Source organism: Siniperca chuatsi, linkage group LG15 (genome assembly GCF_020085105.1).
Source record: "Siniperca chuatsi isolate FFG_IHB_CAS linkage group LG15, ASM2008510v1, whole genome shotgun sequence".
Classification (NCBI taxonomy): Eukaryota; Metazoa; Chordata; class Actinopteri; order Centrarchiformes; family Sinipercidae; genus Siniperca; species Siniperca chuatsi.
Genome location: NC_058056.1, coordinates 17,212,360 through 17,226,040, shown reverse-complemented (window position 1 = coordinate 17,226,040; position 13,681 = coordinate 17,212,360). Strand labels below are relative to the sequence as shown.

The following is a 13,681-nucleotide window of genomic DNA, read 5'->3' as shown; positions in this document are numbered from 1 at the left end:
ACATTGCTGGCATTCACCACTCGTTCCCACTTTATAGGTGACAAAGTGTGAATGCAAGCAGGAATTCAAATGGAAGGCCTTTTAAATAAGACGCATTGCACAGCATATGTCACATCTGGCTGTGCTACTGTCTCTAGGATTCACACAGCTACTAATATATCAACACACTATATATATCAGTGCGTAAAATCAGAAAGTGATCTCAAAGCCTCCATCAAGCCTTCATTGTCCACCAGGTGTGTTCTGGCCAATACTGAGACACATTTCTTGAAGCTAATGTTAGTATTTGTCCTCTGGACGTATTTATTTCTCTCTGTCCGGCTATACCTACAATGTCCTTTTAAATTAGTAGCAGCTCGGATACTATTACTTATAATGTCATGCAAGGTAAACATGTAGGAGATTTGGCAATTTACCATAAAAATATTTATTGACATCACAATCTTCTTGGACACAAAAATGAGAAATGACACACAAAAAACCTTAGAAAGCCCAAATTCAAAACATCTAAGAATGACAGAGAAATAAAGAACTAAAATGGAACATCATCATCAAATTGAAAGAACACAATCTTTAAGTCTGTCCAGAGCAAACAAATACTTGTTGAACTGAACACATTTTTGATATGTTTTTAAGAAATGACGATTATTCTCCACAAAAGATTCCTTCATAGATAGATGAGAAGCTCCACCAAAAACACATGGTATGGTCATCTGCTTCTCCTCTCTCTTTAGAAAACACAATAAACTGAATCACAATCATTTCAGAACACTGGCCTAACCAAACATTTTAGAAATGCACATAAACACCAATAAATAGAAACACTTTATTTCAGAGAGCAAAATTATATAATAACAACCCAAAAAAAGGCATCATGATTACAGTCACAAAGCATAAACCGCCATAATTGCTGCTCCTGTTTATCGTTGCATGTTGCATTTGTGAAATGCAGATAAGTGGATGATGACAGCCACTGCACCAACAAAGAACATGAGACAGAGATAACCAGGAACATTGGAGGGAATCCCTGCTTGCCGCTATTCATCCCTCTGCCCCTCCATTCATCCCTCTATCTCTCTGTCCTCTGCGAAAGTCTGTTGTGATCCTGTCTTTCTCAGTCCAAACAGGTCACTGTGGCTCACACCTTGCCAAGGTCTGTGCTGCACCGGCAGCAACATGAGAGAGAGTGAAGAGAGATGCGAAAGAGAGAGCAACAGCAGAGATTGTAGACAGTGTCTCTCTCCCTCTTCCTCTCTCTCTCCCTCTCTCTGCTTTATCTCCATGGTGCACACACGTCGACCTGGAGCAAGGCTGTATACTGGCAGGGGAGGCCAGGAGCAGAGAGAAGGGGGTGGATAGACGGGAATAGAGTGTGTGGGGGGGATAAAGGGACACGCTGCTTCAATAGCAGAGCAGGTCCAGGGACTAATTGGATCTGGTAATGGCTGGTCAATGTGACTGAAGGGCTCGTTAAAACCAGTACAGCTCCTTGCCTTTCTTGTGCTGCTGGAGGCCTGAGAAAAAAGGACAAGGAAACAATGAGGAGGACAACGGCGAACAACAGAACACAGGTTGTCATGGAGCCTACTTTTGCCAAACATCCTGTTTTAGATGGAGGAAAAGAGAGCTTCTGTGATGATTGTGATGTATTGTGCGTGTGTTTGTGTGTGAGAGCCCGCGTCAGGGCCTTGGGCATTCAAGATCACAAGTGTATGCCTCTGTGCATGTGTTTCCTATAAAGGGTATCACAAGGCTTGAACGTTGATGCAAGAGTGTGTGTGTTTGTGTGAATGGTTGTCAGAAGGCACGTGTTTGATTAAATAATATCAATACTCATAATTCAGAATACCTTGGGTAAAATGTTTTTGGCAATTAATGGCACAAAAAAGTGAAACTGGTACGCTGCAGAATTTCAAGCGTGCTCTCATTATGTTCTATACTTGACACGTAAATGTCCAGTATAGAAAAAAAGCATTTGTCATACTTTACATTTTCTGATTTTTCAAATCTGATTTGATTAGAGACATTTTATAAACTGTAAATAAAGAAACACTTCTACTATTTGCAAAAGCCTGACACGGTTGAGTGGGTACCTGCATCCATGTTGAGTGCCAGCGTCTGGCTGACGTCTCCTGGGGGAAGCAGGCTGGGCCAGGAGGCGGTGGGCTCCAGTTTGCTCACTTCATAGTGGCTTGGCAAGCTAGGGAGATGAGGTGGCCTCACCGTGGGCATGAGCAGTGCCCCGTAATGGGGCTCCAAAGCTGACGGTGAATACAGTTCATGGAGAGGCCGTGGGGGCCCGTAGGCTTGGGCCTGGGGATATCCCCAACTCTCTGGTGGGTGAGGATGGGAGTGAGGATGAGCGTGTGGGTGAGGATGAGCGTGTGGGTGTGGCAGGCCCGGGTGCAACCCTGATGCATATGGGTCCATGGAATAGGAAGGAGCACCAGTCTCACAGTGGGAGCGGCTCTGAGGCGAGGAGTAGTTACTGTCCCAGAAGGATGGGGGGAAGCTTCGTCGACTGCTAGGTGAAGGAGTATCTAATGGGGGGGAGGTAGAGAGGGGGAAGGAGGATGAACAAAATCAATTAGGCCAAATTTAGGCCGGTTTAAGAACCGTTGCACAACTGTGTAGTGAATCACTTGATTTATAGAGACAAATGGAAAGGTTGGACCTGTGCAAGAGGAGCAACCCATGATAAAACGTAGATGTCACTCACATGACTGCTACACCCTCTGGCCCAGATATCTTCCCCATTGGATCATACTGTCACACAGCCCTTGCCCCAACAAGACACAGAAATAAACACAACCACGTTCTAGCAGACAGAGGGAGAGAGAGAGAGAGTGACACAGAGAAAGGTAGAAAGAGAGATCCTAGAATTCTATATAAGGCAGACGCTCTGACCTGGAGGGAGCGCAAGGTTCACAGAGCCTTAAATCACTCGCTCTGGTGACATCTCTTACTCTCATGTCAGCCCAGTACTTCGGAAAGTCTCACAACACACTCACGCACACACACACACACACACACACACACTCAGACACGCAACTCTGGCCCTGTGCTAGCACCCGCCGCCCCTCTTTTCTGTCTCCTGCACCCCCACCTGTTGTTTTCTCTGCTCCCCCCTCTCCTCGCCCTTGACAGAATGTCAGCAAGCCATTATATGTTTTTAGCAGTATACTTTTATATTTAGATATTCCTCTGAAAAAAGACACCGTGCTGCACCCTGAGAGGTAGTGTTTCCCTCTGCCCCTATCACACAGACCACAGCACATATAAATCTGACAGGCAGGCAACTGACTGAGCAACCATTGTGGGGCAAGAGCTGGAGCGAGAGTCAGAATGGCAGCCGCGGAGACGTTTGAAGGGGATACGCCGGCGAGGCTGTGTGCTTACGGCCATGTATAAACATAGCATCTGTTGTGAGGCAGGAAGCGTGTGTTAGTGCCGAAATGAAGACGTCCGACTGAACTAGACTAAAGAGACTAACAGCGACATGAGAGAGGGGGAAAGAGTAGACGCTGTAGGCCCTACATGGATATCTAAGGGACATCTGCAGACAGCTGGAAGAAAGGGACTTCGGTGTCTCTAGAAGATTTGATAAAATTTTTACTTTACATTTTGGTGCAATCATAATGAAAGCAAAAACAAAAGAAAACAAAAAATATAAACATCTAATAATGTTGCCAATTTTAAACATTAGAGTGTTATTCCATACGCATTATGGAATATGTGTATGTTTTTTTTGCTTTTAAGAAAATGTACAAAAGCTTTATCATAACTCACAATAGGATTATGAATCCCAGCAGTGTCTGCAGTGGCCAGGTTGCCAAAGCATACCACACAAGACCATGTAATGCCTAAACTTCAAGCCTGGTATTCAGAAGCTGCCTATAATCATTTTTGGATTCCTGATTTTTCACTCCAAAACCTAAAAGAAAATAAATGCACTTTTCTTTAAATCGTTGCCCTAACCAGAGTCAAAGACGTCCCTTTTGACTCCCAACAGCTCCTGACCTTTATGACCCTACTCCCTGACCTCTCCAGGGATAACAGTCCCAACAAGCAGCTCTTCAGTCCTGTCACCTGGTCACAATACCTGTGTGATGCTCTGCTGTGCTCTGCAGAACTGTCAACTCACCCTGTGTGGCCTCAAAACCAGGTGCAAGACACCACACAGACAACTGTGGCACCTGTGCTCACATAAATAAATGGAAATTATGAAACTGCATGCATATGGTGGAGGGTAAAACCAACCTTAACTTAGTTTACCCAACTTTCTTTCAGGCTGGCGTGAATCTTCATGAAATAAATTTGTTGTAAACATCGTAGTAAGTCAGCTTAACTGGTGCAATAGCATTTTAACAATTAATTTTATGTAAAAAGAATATATTAATAATTCAGTAAAATCCAAAGGTGGTTGTCTTCTTTATGTTCACACTCTGGACATAGGATTTACTGGAATTTATGTTTATCATTACATTACTGTAGCCAACTCAAATCTGTTGTTTTGTTAAATCTCTCCATTGCCATACTTTTCTGTAACTTTGGACATGAAAAGTTCTTTACATGTCCAAGATCACTATATATGCGCTGTAAGTTTGCATTGCACCCACAAGGACAGGTGCTCACCTTTATTTGTATAAATAGTCTGTACGTATGGACAATGTGGTATACCTGTGCTCTGTTGGTCTGATGCCCGCCGTTTGCCCTCTCCATCCATGTAGGAGCTGAGGGCCCTGGAGAAGTGTTCATCTACCACGCTGCTGATGTCTCCCTGGTAGTAGGTGAAGAGAACACAGCGAGAAGTCAGATACTCTGCCTCGGGGGGCTCCTGCTTCTCCTTGGGGCCCTCCTCTGGCCTTAAAGCAGCAGGCGTGTAGGAGGAAGAGGAAGAGCTGGATGAAGATGAGGAGGAAGTTGATCCTCCAGTGCCTGGGCCCCCAGACATCCTCTCGGGACCCCTGGGAGTATCCATAAAATCCCGGCAGTGAGAAGAAGTTCTGCTCAGACCTGTGGGAGCCTGCGGGGGGGGCAGGGAGAGGGTTAAGACAGGTGTTGCAGAGGACAGTTCTGGAGCTGTCTATGAGACCCTTTGACATAATGTTTTTCTTTGTATGTGGCAGCACTGTTATGTGTGTCCGTGCGCGCGAGCGAGCGTGCGTCAAGATATGAGTTGTGTGGGTGCAGAACGACTTCTGTGTTTGCTAAGACACCAACAGCAGCACTGACAATATAGCTGTTCGAAAATTACTAATTAAATCAAACGAATACTTACAATCATGTAACACACTTGCTTTTACGCACAACTGCATTAACTAGCCTAATAGTTGTTTATCACCTCAACGACCTCCATCTCCCCGCTAACACTGGAAATAAGAAGAAATAAGAAAAAACATTTAAATATTTGCTCACTTCCTACCTGTAAGCTATTGATAAAAGCAGGAGCAGTCGGTGCGTACGGTGCGTAATGTCCATAGGCTGGGTACATAACATCCAAACAGCTCATGGTAAATGAGCGGTGTCTTCACTGTTCTGTGGAAACCGACCTTGCTGAGAGAGAGAGTGACAACATTCCCGGGTTTTTGCCGAAGAAAACGGGCACGGTGATCGCCGATTAGTGTGAAAAAGCCCTTGCCACACTCATAGTCACTCCCAGAAGGAGCGCACCTCTCCGTTCCCTGTATGCGCCACAACAGCTGCGGCAGCAAATTGTGGTGAGGTTTATGGAGCAAGCATGAGGGTGTCCTGTCCTGTACATCTCTGTGTCAACCCCTCCCACCTTTTAACAGCCCTCCATCCCCCACATCACCACCACCAACACTCCCACTACCACACAACATCAATAGCAGATTATTGATTGCACACTAGCAAAATTAATTGTTTCCTCTGATATTAAAAATGAATTGGCTAAAAGCTGTAATAATTGAAAGCAATAGTTGTCAAAAGTAAATGTGTAAATCATGTCAAGTCTGGGATTGCAAAATTTCCATTCAAATAGTGTTTTCTAGAAAAGCTGGAAACAATCTGTGACTAATTATGGCTCCACAACTTCTTAATCCTGGTGTAAAATAAAGGTTAAATAGAATGTCATCCAGTTACACAAATAGATTTGGATGAAGTCATTGAGCTTTATAACCAGCCACACCACAATGAGCACATGATGCATGCGACTCAATGACTTTTTATTTCTTTCCATGTACTGTGGATCCTTGAAAACTTTGTGCTCAGTCCAAGCTGAAAGTGTATCCATGGTCTTAAAACAGCCATCGGTTGCCAAGTAAACCCTCAAGTCATCTGAAGTATTTAGTGTGTTCCCAGAATGACACATAGGTGTCAACTATAGGTTGCATACACTGGTCATACCAACATAGAGGAGAAAGGGACTCTGCACAAATCTATGACAAATTATCACCTATCAGCAGTGCAAACAAAAAGATATTTTCACACACACACACAAACATACCCGATGACAATCACAAACACCACAGGAGCAATGAAGTCATAATGCATCCATGTACAAAATGACAAAAAAAAAAGCATCTTGAAAACAATAAACTTGATAAACAACAAGTTAGATGCATTCTCCAGAAAGTGCAGTTTATTTCTCTCGTTTTAAGGGTTTACAGGTGCCTAATGTTTGGGCATGCCAGTCTTTTTGACAGGCACTTGCCTGTGTGCCTGGGAGAATAGTGTGGAAAATTTGCAGAATTCCATGGACGAGTGTCAGATGAGGTGGAATGTCTCTGATGTATGCGAGTGGACAAGCTCCTTGGGAAGTTACATCGTCCCTCTGTTGCATTCTCTAGATGGAGAACATGACCAACATCTCGTTATGCATACATCACACATAGTATGAATAACTAGTGGCAGGTTAGTGGCATGCTAATGAATCGAACATGCTCTTAAATAGCAGCGGATAAAGCTGACATGCTACACTGTAATTCTGACTTTAACCTTGTCTTGCATCACTGTTTTGATAAACTGATTTTACAGCATAGCACTGCAATATAATACTGTAAATTGTACAGTATTGTATTGCATATAGCCTCAGTAGAGCATCAACAGTGTGTCAGTTTTTAATGAATAGACTTAAATGTGTAAATCCACTTTTCAAACAGACCAATTTTAACATTATTGGGGCACTAATCCTATTTCAGACCATTACCCTTGCAGCATGATGTGCAATATGGGCTACTTGATCCATATACATGCAGGGTAATGCAGGACAGAATTGGAGTCAGGGAGAAAGAGAGTGATGCAATGCTAGAAAGCTCAACGTTACACCAGCGTGATCAACAGCTGCAGCTGACAGAAAGGAAGGGAGGCCACTATCAGTATTAATGGCCATGACTAAATTTCTCTCTGTGTCTCTGTCTCTCTTTTTGTCTCTGCCTCTCCCTCCCTCTTGTCTTCCCTAGTGATACACACACCTTTTCTCTATTTAATCGCCCTGTGTTCCCCCTGGAACAGCCATCCCCTATTGACAATTATGTGTGTGTGTGTGTGTGTGTGTGTGTGTGTGTGTGTGTACCACTGATAGTGCGTGTGCACATACACACCGCAACACTTGTCATCGACTGACCAAACTAGGAAGAGGGCAAGAGAGACAACTAGCTTGCAGAAACATAGCAGATCCCAAAGTCCAAAACTAATTCAGTCGGCACATTTGTGTTTGTCAATGATACTGAACTATGCATGCTAAAATCTTTGCATGTATAGAACAGTATGTGCAAGAGTCTACAGTTGCTCTTGTGTGTGTGTGTGTGTGTGTGTGTGTGTGTGTGTGTGTGCAAGAGTGTGTGGAGGTGTCTGTGTGTCTACATTTACGTGTATATGCTGAAAATAAACACAGGTTACATCACTCCTTGTGACCCTGCAGCACATCTAGGCCCCACCTCTCTTAAAAGAGGTCTGACCAGGCAAGGTCTCTCATTGGCTGAGATGTTGCAGGGCCAGTTGAGGTAGTAATGGCAACCTGGTTTTATTTAGACCACTATTCACATTGCAACACCCCCATTAATAGTTTATACTCTATGCTACAAATACCTGAGTACATTAAAGAAATAAGTGCACACGTGTACTTTTAAATGCCCTTTATGTCACCATAAAGTAAAATTGTCTTAATGTAAAAAACAATTAGAGAATCATGTATGTTAAATGCAAATCAGGACACTGTGATAAGTAAGCTTATGGTGTTGGTCTGTTGGTAAAATGGGGCTTGTTGAGATATGAAACCGAAACCATATAAGCTAGCTCCTGAAACAACAAGGCCTTTATTAAGCTCTCAGTCTGACTTGGTCCCAAGGGGGTCGGACCTCAGGATTCCACTGTTGTTTATATGCATCAATGTGTATGTGTGTCTGTGTGTGTGTGTATGTCCAAGACAGAGATGTACAGCTGCCCCGTTGTCCAGTTCCACACAAACTCATCTCAGCTGTTCAAAATCATCACTAAGTGTCATCGGAAACACAGACAGACTGGCACACACACACACACACACACAAAGGGCCACATATGAACAGGTTTGGCTCATTCATCCTTCTACACAAATGTTAGTGATAAATCTACTGTGATAGAATGTGCAAGTGTGCGGCTATTTTCTTCTTAAAACAACTCCTTCATTGTCCACACAGACCACCAGAACTTTGAGTCTAGAAGTCAGTTAAATATAAATAAAGAATTTTTAAGGATCATATAATCATGTACACTTTACATTACTGCCAGCCATTTTCCACAGCATGCCTAGACCTTAGTTTATATTTATTTATTCATTGATTAATGCATTTTTACTAGCTTCTAGACAGTCACCAGAAAACCAACTTTTAGGGACAGAAAACCTGATTGGGATCATAGAAAACAATTTGTTGCTTTAATAGACGCAATGTATCTAGATTTCATTGTGAAGATTTGGGATATTGTACGCATTGTGATTGTCTTTTCCTGGTTTTAAATGTTACAGCACAGTTCAGTTAATGCAGCAAATCTCTTGAAATATATTCCGAACATACCTAAAATCATCCCCAAAATATTGTCTCATCATATCAATATTCATGTCATTCTGTCATTGTTTTATTAGATCCATGTTGATTGGTTTGCCTTTAACTCTAATGCTTTCTCAAGCAAGTTTTAAGTGCAAGTTGATTTTCATACTACGTGCTGAAATACTGTGTACTGTACTGAGGAAGACAGTGAAACCACTTTCATTAATATAAAAAGTTAAGGTACAACATGCTCTGAAAAGAGGTCAGCAGTATTATATGTGATTTGTAATAAATTGGCTCAAACATACAAAAACACTAGACTGGCCCTACTATCATGGTTTCTGTTGGTTGTGATTCCTGTGTGGTAGCTTTAGGGAATGCAAATTGTCTGGGAAAATGAGTAATAAACAGCCTAACCACATCAACAGAACCTCAAATGTCATTAATGCAAGGGAGCAATTTGAACACTTCATACAACACACACAAACATGGAGAGAGCTTCTACACAGGTAGGCCTAAATACACTCAATGTTCACTGTTTATTAAAGGCTAACCCTCTGAAATGGACAGAATGTGAATTAACAGCATCCTCAGAGAGGCTGACAAGTGCTACATTCCTAACATCCTATTACTGAGGGTACACTGCCGCCATGGTGCCACTGGGTCACTGGTGTTATGCACACGCAATCACAAATTCATACACTCGCATACAAACACACACAGATATAAAGCCATAAAGGAACACATACAAACACATGAAAGACGCACACAATACACTAATCTGGGCACGTGGGATCGTCCCCCTCCTGCCTGACATTCCTGCCTCAGTGTGCCAGATGCGGTGGGTGGACGGAGGGCAGACTCACAAATTTGGCATGTCACATGGTCAAACAGAGAAGATTTACGACTGATCAGGTTCCACATCGGCAGCATGGTGTTGTGGCTTCAGAATGCCACGTATGGGAGTGAGATCAGACTCCGGCTTTAGTTTGTACACTCTTTCTGGCAACTGCAGCCAGTGTGACTGGCTGAAGATGGCGGTGTTATTGGGGTTTGGCGTGTGGAACGTGCTCTTTCGTTGTCTGGTCTTTTAACGTCTTCCTGGTTGTAGAGATTTACATACCATGGGACATGCACACGTAACAAAAAAGGTGGGAACACGTGCAGAGAAAGACATGCAGAAAACTGATTCAGGTTTGGAATGAAGGCAAGAAGACAAAAAGCAGTGTTTGAAATTAGATTAAACAATAAAAGAGACATGCAGACAGGTAGGGAGAAACATGAAACTGTGAAAAAATAATACAGCCCCTCTTTTCTTTCTCTCATTTTATTTCTCCCTCTACAGTCAGGAGCTATGATTTACTCACCGGTGACATCATGGAGACCACAGCTATTTTTATTGGCTGGTAAATAGCCAACTCTTCTCCATGCTATGCCACCTGTCCAATCCGCACCAGTCAACAAGCCCCTGGGAAAAAAAGTCAACCACCCAAAAATGATTGAGAGTTGAAAGGCGGAATATGATACACACATGCCATGCTACTGTCCTAGGCATGTTTCACCAGTCAAATGTCTTGTCACTGCTACTGGTTTGCTGTCCCTATTTGCCTGTGTTATTCATATACTGAGTACAGTGCGCTGTGTGTCCTAATCAAACTCTCATATGCATTTTGAGTTTTGTATGTGAATCTAAAATAAAATACCCCTCTGTTGAGGAAGCTTGTGATCTACACCTTGTTCTGTCCCTAACTCCTGCAGGGTTTAGACGTGTGTGAGTGTGTGTGTGTTTGTGTGATTCCAAGGGCGGGTATATTCCTGGCCGTGTGTTGTGTGTTCTTAGGTGCCATTTTGTCACATGCCATCTGACCAACCCTTGGCCCTGAACAAGTACCATAGTTGGGGGGGCATCCAGGTTTGATCATACACTGTAACCCAACTGTATAATGTCATCTTTTATCAAAAGCAGCTTAGGGGAGCTATAAACTTGTACTAAAGGTAAAGAATAACAGTACATAATAACACATGTATGACATCACAGTGTTGATTAAAGAACATATTGAAATATATGAAAATTTCAAGAGCTGATAGATGAAAAAGAAGCTAAAGAGTTTCCCCTTGGGGGATCAATACAGTCTTTCTGATTCTGATTATTTCTATCAAAAGATCCATAAGGAAAATTTGCATTATTGCCTCCTTGCAGAACAATACGAAGGTCTCAAGGTAAAAAATGAATGAGATTCAGAGAGTCTAATGTATTCTATTTTGATCTTTGTAAGAGTTTTTTGAATGAGCAGGTATAGGCTTGGTGCATTTATAAAGGATGTCTCACAAACTGAGACACTATCATATAGAGACACTTCTAATTAGTGTCAGAATCACCTGAGCTTCGATGGACACCAACAAGAGCACTTCACAAATCAATAGCTTGTAAACCAAAGTTTAACACCCATGAAAGGATCTGCTGATGAAATGCCTTTTATGCATATGTGAGTGAGTAGAACACCTTTTAGTGTGATTCATAGGAAGAGAAATAGAGCACTAGTCCTGAATGGTCATGTGTGATAACTGCATACCACAGAGAAGCTACTCCTGACCTTACTGAAATCACAAATTCATGACTGTGACTAGGAGTCCACCTTGTGGCAAGGGCATGAAATGGCAAGTAATGGTTCTTTTTCAGAGTTCCTGAAAAAGAGAGCAGAATTCTATGAAACAACGCTAGTGGGTGATAAAGGTTTAAGAAAGGAAGCAAATGCGAATAAGGCCAAAATGCTGTCTAAATGACTGTTCTTTGTCCGATGGGAAATGTCTTTATATTGTGGTAATTAAATTTATATTGTGGTAATCAAAATTGTTTTAACTTATTGTTCACTCTTGTGATTTGTGATGCCTCACTGATGCCAGAACCCCAGTAAGAAAAAGCTGGAAGAAGTGATTGTGATACAACATGAAATTACCTTATCTTGTTAGGAACTGTTAACAGTATTATTTCACAACATTTATTTATTTATTATTTATTTATCAGTCAATAACTTCAGTCTGTGAAGCAGACTGTCTATCTTGATGCAATAGATACAAATCTAGACTCTCTAATTCAGAAGAAAGTTCATCACAAACACTAACTAAACAGCATTTCTTAATTAAATTGAGTAGAATTCTGTTTTCCTTGAAAGAAAGCATTTATTTTGATCTGTAATCAACAGGCCTAATTTAAGTTTTCTGACAAGAGGCAGATTAAATTTTAAAGAGAATACCAACCAATTTAACATTTCATACAACCTATGTCAAAGTTTATAGTCTAGAGTAACTCTTTTTAGCTTGTGCCCTTTAAAGTTAAGTGATACCCACATAGTATGGGGGTCAACCATTTTTCTTGTAAACTCAGGATGAAATACGTTATATTTACATTAAAAACTGGAACAACTAGCAAGACTACAATTGAGTCAGTGGGAAATATTTTCTACCCCATAAATGACCTTGTGATCCCATCAATTTGTATCACGACCCCTAGTGGGGTCGCAACCTCCAGGTTGACAAATTTAACAAGTCCATCAGAAACCTTTTGCTATATGGTAGGCTACTCTTTTCACACATAAAGTGTCTATTGCTTATTTAATATTATGCTTAGCCCCCATTGGGATACTTTTAAATTAAAGGATGAATATAGTTTTTGTATGAGTTTTATGACGTACCTAATATGTCATATTATTATTATATATACAGTATATATACTGTATACATTATTCAAGTTTCAAGTTCTTTATTGTCACATGCACAACAATTACAGTGAAGCAGTCATTGGCAATGAAATTCTTAGTTCTCAGGCACCCTCCAAAAACGCTCATACAAATATGTATTCAAAAATCATGCAATTAGAATCTAAGACATAAAGACATACAATAGTGCATATGTTAAAATATAGGAATATAATATATAATAAAATATAATACTGTGGTAGACAGGTGTAGAGTAATGGTAAAATGTATATTGCATACTGTAATATAAACAGGTTGTATGTACAGGATGTAAAAACAGTAGGATATATTCTGTATATACTGTGATATGTGCAGGTATAAACAGGTAGTAATATATATATGGAACAAGTGGAAGTAACCAGGTAAGTAAACAAGTGCCAGTGCAGTAGAATATGTAGGCCTATGTACAGTACCAGTAGACCAGTATGGCAGTAGTATAAAGTAGTTTAGAGTGTAAAGAGACACCCATGTATCAGTGCGGTGCGAGTAAAGTCCCATAGTGAGGAGGAGCTCAAGAGTTCAACAGTCTTATGGCCTGGGGATGATGCTGTCCCTGAGCTTGGTGGTGAGGGACTGGATGCTGGCAGCAGACAGAACATTTTGTGGCTCAGGAGATTGGGATCTCTATTGTTATTTCTGTCTATTCTGTACACATGACATCTATTGCATGTCTGTCTCAACCTCTGAAGATGTGAGATGTTTAACTGTTTAATATAAATCCAATAACAGTTCATAATAATGAGTTTTAATTAAAACGTTTTTTTAACTATTTCGCAGTTTATTGGTTTATTAACGTATTTTATTCATTTTCTATTCAATATTAAATACTTTGGGGTTCCATATTACCGTTGTATGAGTAGATATTAATGTGACCGGGAGTAGGTTAAACCTGGCTCCTCCGCACCATTGGGGGGCGCGTGTCTGCTGTAAATAAATGCC

General features: G+C 41.4%; 1 protein-coding gene across 2 annotated transcripts; it reads right to left on the bottom strand.

Moving 5' to 3' along the window:
• Nucleotides 1-411: 411 nt before the first annotated feature.
• On the bottom strand, nucleotides 412-6,493 carry vgll2b (vestigial-like family member 2b). 2 transcript variants are annotated; one of them, XM_044166082.1, is made up of 4 exons: nucleotides 5,426-6,493; nucleotides 4,681-5,026; nucleotides 2,094-2,540; nucleotides 412-1,514 (listed from the first exon to the last, which is right to left on the bottom strand). In XM_044166082.1, exons 1-4 carry the CDS (start codon nucleotides 5,510-5,512, stop codon nucleotides 1,471-1,473), a joined length of 924 nt encoding a protein of 307 aa, XP_044022017.1. In that variant the 5' UTR covers nucleotides 5,513-6,493; the 3' UTR covers nucleotides 412-1,470. The 2 variants fall into 2 exon arrangements, with proteins under 2 accessions (XP_044022017.1, XP_044022018.1); XM_044166083.1 differs by having other exon boundaries at nucleotides 4,681-5,016; nucleotides 5,426-6,492.
• Between the last annotated feature and the right edge of the window lie 7,188 nt (nucleotides 6,494-13,681).

Excerpts from the sequence above, each read along its gene's own strand:
- vgll2b (XM_044166082.1), bottom strand. The coding sequence starts at position 5,512 with ATGAGCTGTTTGGATGTTATGTACCCAGCCTATGGACATTACGCACCG. Across the intron at positions 5,027-5,425 it reads CTTTTATCAATAGCTTACAG|GCTCCCACAGGTCTGAGCAG; the intron begins GTAGGAAGTGAG and ends CCCCCCCCGCAG. Across the intron at positions 1,515-2,093 it reads GGCACTCAACATGGATGCAG|GCCTCCAGCAGCACAAGAAA; the intron begins GTACCCACTCAA and ends CTTTTTTCTCAG.